Source organism: Papaver somniferum, chromosome 10 (genome assembly GCF_003573695.1).
Source record: "Papaver somniferum cultivar HN1 chromosome 10, ASM357369v1, whole genome shotgun sequence".
NCBI classification, from domain to species: domain Eukaryota; kingdom Viridiplantae; phylum Streptophyta; class Magnoliopsida; order Ranunculales; family Papaveraceae; genus Papaver; species Papaver somniferum.
The window spans coordinates 117,190,232-117,202,503 of NC_039367.1; the positions used below are offsets into that span (position 1 = coordinate 117,190,232).

Sequence of the window (12,272 nt, forward strand, 5' to 3'; positions counted from 1 at the left end):
AACAACCGAACAGAGAGTTCGGTGACTTAGTTTTAAATCCAATAGAACCGAACGGTTCTTCGTGTTCTTCATTTTCAAGAAGTTCGGTTAGTAAACTAGGGTTTTTTGGAAAATCGACCTAACCGAACATGGCTTTGTAACTCCTACTAAAACCCTATTTTGATGATTTCTATTCGATTGAAGCAATCAAAATCAAATTAAAGTGAAGGGTTTGTTGGAAAATACCTCAGGAGTGGTCCCATGGCAGAATCAGGCTGCGGCTGGCGTCTTTTATACTCGATAAAATTATCATGTAACAGAACTTAATTGTGATTGCATTGATGTTGTTACATTTCTTAAATAGGCGGCGGCGGTGGTGGTGGGAGGAGGTGGTGGTGGTAATCGGTGGTTGGTGGTGGTGGTAATCGGAGGTGGTGGTGGTGGTAATCGGCGGTGGTGGTTATATATATATAGGTGGTTATTAGGTTGGTTTTAAATTAAATTAGGTTAAGGATAGGTTAGTCATTTCAACGTTTTAGGACACCCCTTATCATTATAGGGAGGGTGGCCTAATAAAATTATGGTCCCCTCGAAAAAAATACATGGTCCCTAAAAAATCATTCCAATTTAATTAGGAGGTTTAAATTCATTTATGCTTGGAAGTAATGTATAGTTTAAATTCATTTATGCTTTCCCAGTTGGCACTGCATTCGGTCAAAGACAGAGTCTCATTGGAGTTGCTCAATACATGTCAAAATCCCAAGAAGCAAATATTTATAACTTCGATATACATATTACAACAATTTTCTTGGTTCTTGGAAGAAGATACAGAAGAAAGCCTTCAAATTGCTACGGTGGAAAATATGTTGATACATCTATTACAAGACTAGATTAGATAGAGCATTTGGCACATAATCATTAATCGGAAGAAAACGTTTAAAAAGCCACTTTGTCATTGGAGGAACCAGAATCTTTTGTCTTTTAGACACTGTCGACTCTCGGCTCAGAAGTCATAACTGGATCAGCTACTAAGGAAGTTGGTTTGTAAGTATGGAGCATGAAGTTACATGCTCCTACTGCATCTCCAACCGTTAGATATATCCACTCTTGACCTATTTCTTCTAACAAATCTGATTTGTCTAGTTTCTTCATCACTTCACTTCCAGGGTTTGCCAATACGAGCTAAAACACAAAAGATAAATATAAAAACAAATCAAAATCCAATATTCAAAATATAAATAAAAAAAATACTTCCCTTAGCAGTCCAAAACATTTTTTAGAACATTTAGCCACATTTTCAGAACATTAGCTTAATATTTCCAAATCATAATGTGTTCAGTATTTATTAACAGCCGTAACTTCAATGCAAAAGGTTAGGGTTATATATACCTTGAGTCCTCTTCCATCAGCATTCTTCTTAACTTCCTCGAGCATGCTAATCCCACTTGTGTCTATGCTACCCACCGCTGTCAAAAAAAGAAAATAAAACGGTTTTTAATCTATCGAAGTATAGTGCATGGAGAAAAATATATACTCCAATCTATAACAGTATAGTGCATGGAGAAAAATATATACTCCAATCTATAACAGTATTATTAGTAGGTAATGAGTATTATTAGTAGGTAATGAAGCTCCATAACTTACGACTCAAATCGAGGATGACATATTGTAAACTTGTCTCTCCTGATAATTTTATCTTTTCTTCTTCGTCGTCAATCCATCTTGAAATTCTGCAACCATTTCACAAATAAGTCATTAGTACCATATCTAGCATAAATAAAATCGCATTATATCTAGTAGCACAAATAAAACCTCAAGTGATTCTGTATAGTGTAACAAATCCAAAATACTACATTTTTTTTTGTTGCAAAAATCCAAAATACTATTCCCTCCGTTACTTTTTAATAAGTCAGTTTCTTTTTTTGAGAAAATTAAGGAAATTAAGAGAACTAATTATTGAAAGTGGTTCTCTAGACACTTGTCAATAAAAGAAGTGAAGTGAAATGGTCCCCATGACACTTGTCAGCCAAAGAAATAAGTAAAATGGTCCACATAACACTTATCATCAAAAGAAGTTAAAAGAAAAGTGGTCCAGAAAATTAAAATAACATTTGACTTTCCCAATTAGGAAACTGGTCTATTTTTTTGAAATATTTATTTATAGAAACTGGCATATTAAAAAATAACGGAAGGAGTATATAATTTCATACAAAATGTTGAAGAATTTTAGGATCACCTTTCTCTCAAGTATCCTGAGTTGGCAAAGTAGATAGGAGCATCAATTTGAAGTATAAAAACACCAGGAACACTGTTAGCAACTGGATATTGCTCAACATTTCTATAAACCATGGAATTAGGTATGTTTCCAAGAATAAATGTCCTTGGTCTAGCAATACACAGGATGACTCTAAGCATTGACAACGAAACCTGCATTATATAAACCCATATAAAGAAAAAGTTAAGTAAGTTTTTTTTAACAATATAACCAAATAAATAAAACGTACACCCTTCGTTCCTTTTTAATAGGCTGGTTTCTATAAATAAATGTTTCAAAAAAAATAGGCCGGTTTCCTAATTGTGAAAGTCAAATGTTACTTTAATTTTCTGGGACACTTTTCTCTTAACTTTTTTTGATGACAAGTATCATGGGGACCATTTCACTTTACTTCTTTTGATGACAAGTGCCACTGCGACCATTTCACTTCACTTCTTTTATTGACAAGTGTCATGAGGACCACTTTCAATGATAGTTCTCTTAATTTCCTTAAATTTCTCCAAAAACAAAACCAGCCTATTAAAAAGGAACGGAGGGAGTAATTATGTATTGATAAAAATAAAATAGGAAAAGAAACATGATAAGTTTATACTGGTAACTTACCGCTAAAATTAAGCCAATTTCGATACTAGCAAAGACGACCCCAAGGAAAGCAGATATGCAAACTATGAAATCAAACTTGTCGACTTTCCATAAATGAACTGCAGCGTTGTAGTCGATAATGCCAAGCATTGCGGAGATAATAATAGAAGATAGTACCACTAGAGGCGTGTAATGGAACAAAGGTGTTAGAAACAACAGTGTTATCATCACTGCTATGGCCATAACAATGTTTGAGACCGCAGTCTTGCATCCAGCGTTGAAATTCACAGCGGATCTCGAGAAAGGACCTAAATTTTCATTTCAAATTTATATAAATAGATTGAAATAAATAAATAAGTGTAGAATGGAATTAATTATCATGAAGAGAATCAATCACCTGTTGTCAAGTAACAAGAAGTGAAAGAACCAGCAATATTCATCATTCCGAAAGCTATCATTTCTTTGTTCCCATCAATGTGATAATTCTTGAACATAGCAAAACTTCTTCCGACTGCAACTCCTTCCTGTTCAACACATGCATCACACATAATTCTTTAGTATGCTACAAACCTCGATCAACAAATGACAAAGAGCAAGAAGATACTCAAGTATTGAACTAGACAACTAGAAGAACATGTGTCAAAATAAAAAAAAACAAATAAACTAGGAGAGCATGTCCAAACGAAATGTCCTTCTTATTGTTGAAGTATTCGGCCGTGAAGTAGACCCAACTCTAACTTGACTTCTGCTTATAATGAACCTTCAACAGCCCAACACAAGTTTAAGAACTTAAGAATGAGTACTTACAGCCATAGCGATAATACCCGTGATGATCCCAGTTTTAATTGTTGCCATCAAGTGTGGAGATCCGAATGCTAAATGGGTAATCGAAAGTGGATTTAACCCTTTCTTTAGATTCCCGATCTGCAGTAAAAGAGAAGAAGGTTAAACTTAGAAATTTTATTTACTTTAAATGACATAAAATCATCTCAGTAGTCCCTACCAATAATAACCGTCCAAGATGTGTAGAAATGGACAGTGGACCCCATAATTAAAAAGGTTAAGAGAGAAAGTAATGATGATGATGATTAGATTCCTGAAAGAGAGAAAGAAATGGAGAACTGACCACTTGAACACCGTGTTTCTCGGCATGAGTGAAATAAACGAGGAGACTTCCCAGGATAACTGAAGTCAGTGGTGCCATTGCTGCTATCCAGAAGAACTTTGGTCTTTTCTTGCTCTAATTAACACCAAAAAAATCTTACGTTAGGGGAAAATTTATAGAAATAATACGGTTTTTTACCAGTATAACTTCGTTCCGTTGGTTTCCAGAACTTTAACATTCTAGTGTGCAGTCATCTTCTTATTTGATGTCAATGGTACGAAGAGTCTAATTATTGAAGTAAATAATTCTACTACTACCTAACAAATATTCGTGATCTATAATTACGACAAATATCTATCTTTTGCTTGTGTTAGCAGTAGTGGAGATTAAAAATAGATAGTGTGATGGATGACCCTCTAATTCAGTGATAATCACTAATTAGTGTAATTAGCATATGTTCAGCAGGTGATAGTAGTTGAGGACTTGATGTAAATTGTAAGTAACAATTGAAAGAAAGAAAACTACAAAACCAAGCAAGTTATATTATTTGAGCTAAACTAGAATGAAAGCACAACTTTTTGTTTCTATTGTAAATTTTAAAGCATTTGATCTGGATTTGTAATAATAAGGAAAATCAAGACTCAAGGGAGAAAAACTTGATTATATTTTTATTCTTCGAATCATTTTAATTGTTGTTCTTAAAATGAAATTAGTACTTTAACCTTAAAAAATTTCTGTTGGGATCTAAAATAATATTAGTTTATTAATTAAGCATTATTAAACTGTGGAATGAAAATACCCACATATACCATAAGCTAACATATGCCGAGGTAATGATGCCATATGGCCCAATAAGCTACTATTTGATTTGATGCATCAAATAAAGTCATGTGGCAACACTATTTGATGTCGCCAACATATTAGGAAACAAATTCTGGCTGATTTTATCAGAACTTAATGACCAATTCTGAGGAGTAAACAATAATGAAAATGGGAATTGGGTTACTTACAAAGAATCTTGTAAGCAAGAGAAAGAACAAGAAGCAGCATCCCAAAACACCACTTTCCCATCTCCACTGTAACAACCACCACTAATAACAATTAGAATCAAAAGTAGGAAGGGTTTTTGATTTGCTTAAAAGAAAGAAATGGAAACAAAGAAAAGTGGACCCAATAATTTAACTTCTATAATTGATGAACTTAATATCTTCCTTAATTATCTTTGGCTATGCATAAAAATAAAAGGTTACTCTGGAAGCAGATTGGTTAGATCTTCTCTTTTTCTTCCAAGTTCTAACAAGGAAGGAAATGTTGACTTCAAGTTAACTTCTGATCACAAGAAATGTATGTTTTGAAAATATTGCAATAAGATTTCCTTTTAAACATGTTTTCCAAAAAACAAAGTTGGTAAACTAGAATGCATACAGATTTCTATTCTAGCTTCAAGCACCTAAGGACTCAAAATTTTCAACTTTCCGGCCATAAATACAGTGACTAGCTAGTCTATTTACCAACCTACTGTAGCTGTATCCATAGATTTTCTTAACTTCTATAGTAAAAAAAAAAAAAAAAAGTTTACCACCAATGACTGCTTAATGAAAGACTTACTACATGCAGATTTTAACTGTTACAGTACAATAACTAGTGAAAGATACTAGGAGATTGAGACCAAGAAAATGAACGAGGTGACTCTACCTCATCAACTTGGGTAAACACGGACCGCATGACCGACATAATATCAGTACCATGGGTGAAATGTTCAAGACCAAGAATCCCTTTTAACTGTTGCAGTATCACAACTGTTGCAGCTCCTGCCATGAATCCAACTATGGTTGCATGTGACAGAAAATCCACAATAAACCCAAGTCTGCAATAAAATCCACAAACAAAATCACAATAATTCTTAGAATAAAATCAAAGGATTTTTTGATTTCTACTTTCATCGATTCTTATCCATTCCAGACAGTAAGTGATGATGTCTCTGTGAACCAGATTCATTTATTGATTATGTAACTAACTAGACAAAAACCCTGCAAGAAACAAAAGAAACCTCCTCATCAACAGAGAGACATAGGGTTAAAACTGCTACTTTACTCAAACCATGCTCATTTATTGAACATGTAATCCGACAAACTTGGAAAAAGCTCCAAAAATGTGAAAACAAAGATTGGATTGATTAATTGAAAAATAGTGACAGAAAAAGAAAAAAAAACATTGGGACAGATATGAACAGCTAAAAAGTAGTCATTCTTTTTTATGCAAATTTAGAACCTAGTCAAGTTTAATTTATCAGTACTAAGTATAATAATTTAAACTTGAGTGAATGAGTGAAATAAGTAGTTCTAAGTTCTAACCTTAAGAAACCTAGGGCAGCTTGAAAAACTCCAGCAAAGAATGTAGCGGTGAAAGCTAAATAAAGATACTCCGTTGGATTTTCACCAGCATGAACTACTTCTCCTAACATTGATGCAGTTAGTAGAGATGCAACGGCAACTGTTCCGACTGCTAGATCTCTTGAACTACCCATCATGGCGTACACCAACGGCGGAATAAAGCTTGAATCTACATTTCCCATCAAAGTAATAAATTAAATTAATTAATTTCGATGTATATATTTATTATTCATTTAGTTAATAAGAGAAACACCAGTTTTAGCCTGAGCACGACAAGGGTCCATGCATGAGTTGAATCCATGACATATTCAATATGGACCAGAAAAGGATTTTCTTTTAATTTTTATTTTCATTCCTTAAACTTGAAATAAAGCAAATAAAAAAATACTCATGCATGGACTAGAAAAGGATTTTCTTATTTAGTCCATGACATATTCAATATGTCATGGATTCAACTCATGCATGGTCCATATTGAATATGCATATTGAATATGTCATGGAGTACTAAATAAGATAATTATAATACAAAAACAGCAAATTTATGAACTTTAATGGTTATGTGAACTTACATAAGCCAAGAATGGGTGGTAAGTTGGCAAGTTTAGCATAACTGATTCCTTGAGGAATAGCAAGACTAGCAATAGTAATACCAGATATAAGATCAGATTTGAAGAAACTAAAAGTATAACGAGGAGCCCATTCAAGTATAGGCAAGAAATATTGAAAACCTAACAACAACTTCTTTGTTGGTGTTTGGTTTTTGAATTGCCTGAGCGGATCATCTGGGAAGAAAGTTTCTTTCAGAGAAGATTTTAATGACTTCACAAATGGTTGCTTTGGTGGTATCGCTACTCTATGTGGAAATTCTACGTTAGTCGACGGAAACACGGCAGGATCACTATTACCCATCTCCGGTTACCTATCTACCAAGATTGTGCAAAACTTTTTGTCTCTCTTCTACGTAATGCAGAAAGAGTGTAACTTAAGTTGTAACGGTTGTAGGGGTCAGAAAAAGTACAGATACTTGGTGTTTGGGTAAGTGAAGCCTATAGGTATTTTGTGTTTCCTGGCAACAAGATTTCGGCAAGAAAATGGTAGTGGAAAGAAAATTGCAGCGGTGATGGTGTTTTGACTGGGGATTTGAGGAGATGATGATAGAAGAGGTGAGGGAGAAATGGTGAACATTATAAAGAGAACATGGGAGGAGAAAGGATGTGAGAACTCAAGTTAGCTAAGCCAAGTAGTAGCAGTAGCAAACTAGTGCGGTTTAGGACCCACTTGTGAACTTGACACGTGTATACGCACGTGGCAGGTGTTTAAAAATGTCTTTTGCTCTTTTCATTTGCAATTCTTAACCGCCCACTTTAGGAGTCTCCCCGTATCGGCCACACAATGCATGATTTAAGAATTAAAGAAGAAAATTTGGAGTAGCCACCTTGATTAAGAAACATATGAGATTCAGATGAATCATTGTTCATAAGTCATAACTAGGGCTGTACATGGGACGGTACAGTCCGGGTTTCCTATGAACCCGGTATCTGTACCTGGAGTTGATCGGGTCTTCGTTTTGAGGATCGGTACTTGTACATGTACTTGGAATTGTACCTGTACCTATAAGATCAGTCCGGTACTGACCGGTACCGGGTTTTTACCTTCAATATTTGTTGCACAACATAATCAATGACACTGAAAGTAGAAATTGAGTAATACTAACATCACACAACACCCAAATTTTGTTTGAGGCATTACCACAAACAGGTTGTGTGCAGAAACTCGCTTCACAGACAATTGATTGTATAGATTACCAATTAAACAAGTAAAAATAGAGAACATCAAACAATCTGCAATAAAAATCACAAGGATTTTTCATTAACACAAATTAGAGAGTACCCAACTCAACATTCTAAACCCAGATCAATTCTTCCTTTCTCTGTGCTTGATTCACTTCAACACCAACTCCACATTAATTATATCACTATTATCAGTCAACTCCCAGAAACATCAACCCTAATTATTGAATCAACCTAATACCCATCACGGAATCAATTCATCTCTTCAATCAATAGAACCCTTTCTTCAATTTCAGATTCTGATACAAACCCTAGTTCCCAATTCCAAAACCCTAAATCAATCTATACAACCCATGAATCAATTTATTACAAATCAAACATACAACTAACCAAAACCCTAAATCAATTTATAACTGAATTACCCAAAACTAAATGACTTACCTGTAGAAGAAGAAGAACTAAAGAAATAAAAGAAGAGGAAGAAAAAGATGATGAAGAAATCTAAGAAGTTAATGAAACATTTAGTAATACAACTGGTATTGAAAGAGATGAAGGTGGTGGACGTTTGATTGCTGGCGTACTCGGTGGTGGTATCCATTTCTGTGGAGAAGATGAAGGTTGTGGTACGGGAAAAAAAGAAGCAGAAAAAGAGATGAAGCGAGTGAAAGAGGTAATTAGCCTTAACCTAAAATCAACCGCCCAGATTAAAATCTACAAATTTTATCAAGGGTGTAAATTGATCGGTTCTATGGGTACCGGGGTGGCCGGGAATCATAGCAGAACCGGTACCTGTCCCGGTATACACCGGTTCTCATATCCTATTCCCAGTTCCTGTACCGGCTACACCGGTTCCAGTACGGTTCCAGACCGGTTCACCGGTTCCAGACTAAGTCTTGTGCAACCTTAGTCATAACTGAATCAAATTTTGTTGGAACTTCTTCAAAATGTGTAACTATACATTAGCCGCGTGGTTTTTACTGATCACGAGTTCGTATTTTTATTGAGTGCTGGCTGTTGGCAATATGGACTGATTGTTGAACATTTCAGATGGTAGAAGAATGAGTACACTACACAGGACGAGGGCCGTTCCTAGAAAAAATTTGCCCCGGAGTGAACTATTTTTTTTTTGCCCCCGCACAAGGACACACAGAATATTTTCTTAGACTTAGTGTTATGGTCTAGATTGGAGGTGCTAGATTAGCACTTAAGTGTTGCAATTCAAAAAAAAAATGTGGCAAAAAAGTTAACACTAGTTCTCTCTCCTACCAGTTGCTAGCATGTGAACTAGCATGCTAGATAGTTACGCTGAATGATTCAGCGCCTGAAAAACCACCTTTTCGCGGAATGGTTCCGCGCTGAGATATTTATTTTTGATCTGACGGCTGAGATTTAAAGCGCTCAATGATTCATCGCTGGGATGACGTGGACTGCTAATCTAGTTGTTAGATTAGCACTCCCATAAGACTTAGGAGGTAGTCCTGACTGCTAATCTAGCTGCTAGACTCTAAATAGGGCTAGAATAGAAGCCTAGAATGCCACTAATATGCGAGATGGGTGAAGGCCGCGACAAGTTTTTTTGAAAAGATTTTGTAGTTAGTGTGTAATTCTGATATACAGATAGAAAACACTATGAAAATATGCAATTAAATGCTAAAATGGAAACAATCAATAATCAAAAGTGATCATGAAAAGAATTTACTTCTTATAAAAAATAACGGAAGATAATTGAAATGATAAGAAAACATAGTACGCAATTAAAAGCTAAAATGGAAACAATCAATAATCAAAAGTGATTATGAAAAGAATCTACTTCTTATAAAAAAGAATGGAAGATAATTGAAGTGGTAAAAAAACATTCTTTTGCTTTAAAACAAAAACAAAAATCTACTTCAAATAGACTACCGGTTGTGGGTATTAGCAGACTAACATATCTACTTCAAATAGACTACTGGTTGTGGGTATTAGCAGACTAACATATGGTGTACGGGGTGGGGAAGAAAAAGGATGGAGAAAAAAACTAAAAACATCTCCAGTAAACTTAAACTATTTACATGAGTCATTTTCAGTCCTTCAAATTTATATAACTAATAATTCAGTCTGTCTTCATGTCTTTTTCTTAATACCTCCATAGATTAAGTTTTTTTTGTTGCCCCTGAGATTTTGTTGCCGGCAAATGGGGCTTTCCCTGCTTGCCTATCAGGCACGGCCCTGCAGGACACACTATCGAGTCAGTCGACCAGAACTTCCTTCCCCGGTTTATTTACCCAGCAAGTCAATTCCACTGGTTGATGTATATGCCGATGTATAGATTGGTGTATGGTTTATTATATGTTGGTATATACTAAGGCTTGGTATAAAAAAAAACGTTGTCCGATGTGAGTATGTTGGAGAAAAAAACACGTTATCTAGATAACAAAATATTCATTTATATTATTTTCTTAAATAACGCGTTAGATAAAAGTAAAATAACGAGCAGAAAATTTTATGTAATAACGAGCGGGAAACTGGTACAATAACATTACACCAAACAACATATCCAACTTGTGTGAAGAAAAATATACTTAAATTTATTTGCTCAAATAGCTCAGTTGATAAATAGCGCAAATGAATTTAAGCATATACTTAAATTTATTTACTAAATTTATTAGCGTTGATACGTTCCTGAACTCTTTCGGTATATACTTAATTTTTTTTTTTAAATATATTTACTAAATTTATTTTCTTTGAAAAAAAATATTTTTATTTCACTTTTCTAACTATATGAATTTAAGTATTTCAACGGAATAATTTCGTTTCAAAATTATAGTTGTAATTTCAAAAGCTCTGATATTAGAAAAAAGTAGTTTTCTTCAAAAAAAAAAAAAGAAAGAGTCTATTAAACATTTATAATAACAGTAATAACGTAAAAACAGTTCTAAAAGCGGAAAAAATAGTGCTAAGAACCTATCGGTATTGACTATTTAACAACGTTATTTGGAGAAATGTTTTGGTAATTCTTAAGAACATGCTACATAAAAAAAAAAGGTAAGAAATGTAAAATAAAGGGAATAAAAAGATAACAACATTCAAGATCCCCCTCCCCCGAATCCTCCACCTCGTGTAAGGCTGTCAATGGGTACATGATTACCTGGTACCGAGTTAGAGTTGGGTAATGTGGGTTCGGATCCAACACCTAGAATAGATTAATAGATACAGTATCCGACGGGTACTGAGTACCTAAATATTTATTTGTTTTTTTAGTATTTTTAGTTAAATTCAAAGAGAACTTTAGATGTGGTATATTATTCGCTCTCTCCTCATTCTCCCTCTATTTCAACAACAACAACAAAAAAAACCTACCCTTTTTTATTTTCTTTCCTAGATCTAATTTATTTAGGACTAGATCTGAGCAATGATTTTAATTTTAAGATTTTCTCTGAGATTTCTAGATTTCCATGTTTTACATTTTGGTGATTCTTGCCTTCACCTTAATGGTGATTTTCATTTATTTTAATAGTTTTTGTTCTTTTATTATGTGGATTCTCAAGTACGATGTCAGATTCCGGATACATGTGTTCTCAATTCTCCAGTCAAGTTTTTGGGAAGATTACTCCATGCCCATTGGAGCATCATTTTCTCAAGAAGCCACCTATCAAATGGTTGATACATGTTAAGTAGACCATCTTTTCTCCGATTTAATCGGTTCTATCATTCTTGTATTAAGTCGTTTCTCGGAGTTCCTTCTCTTTTTCTTGTCAGAATTTTCGATCTTGTACCGTTACAAGTATGTTGCTTTAGTTTTATTTTGGTTCTTGATGTACTTGACATCCATGCAATTTCGATTTGCTATTATTGAATGAATTGATAGAAGCTTTATATCAAAAAAGAAAGAAAAAACTTTAAATTTTTATCTTATCACATCTTTTTCCAAGTCTGTTATTCAAATAAATCATTATTAAAGGATTAACAATAATTTTATGTGAAAATATATTAAATTCAAAATGAAGATTAGAGATTTTAAAAAGGAATTTGCTTGCTTTTCCAAATTAAGATTTGTATTCGGACCCGGAGCCTTTAGAAACCGGACCCAAATATTTTAAATGAGTATGATTCCGGGTCCTATGGTATCTGAGAAAAACTGGACCCATCTACATCCCTAACCTCGTGTA

At 34.2% G+C, this 12,272-nt stretch overlaps 1 protein-coding gene across 1 annotated transcript; it reads right to left on the reverse strand.

Moving 5' to 3' along the window:
• Window positions 1–728: 728 nt before the first annotated feature.
• LOC113318402 (sulfate transporter 3.1-like) lies at window positions 729–7,530 on the reverse strand. The gene is made up of 12 exons (XM_026566561.1): window positions 6,904–7,530; window positions 6,296–6,503; window positions 5,637–5,808; window positions 4,952–5,017; window positions 3,963–4,076; window positions 3,644–3,760; window positions 3,234–3,360; window positions 2,858–3,144; window positions 2,216–2,406; window positions 1,624–1,709; window positions 1,369–1,445; window positions 729–1,161 (listed from the first exon to the last, which is right to left on the reverse strand). The coding sequence occupies exons 1-12, from the start codon at window positions 7,241–7,243 to the stop codon at window positions 961–963; spliced, it is 1,986 nt and encodes a 661-aa protein (XP_026422346.1). The 5' UTR covers window positions 7,244–7,530; the 3' UTR covers window positions 729–960.
• Between the last annotated feature and the right edge of the window lie 4,742 nt (window positions 7,531–12,272).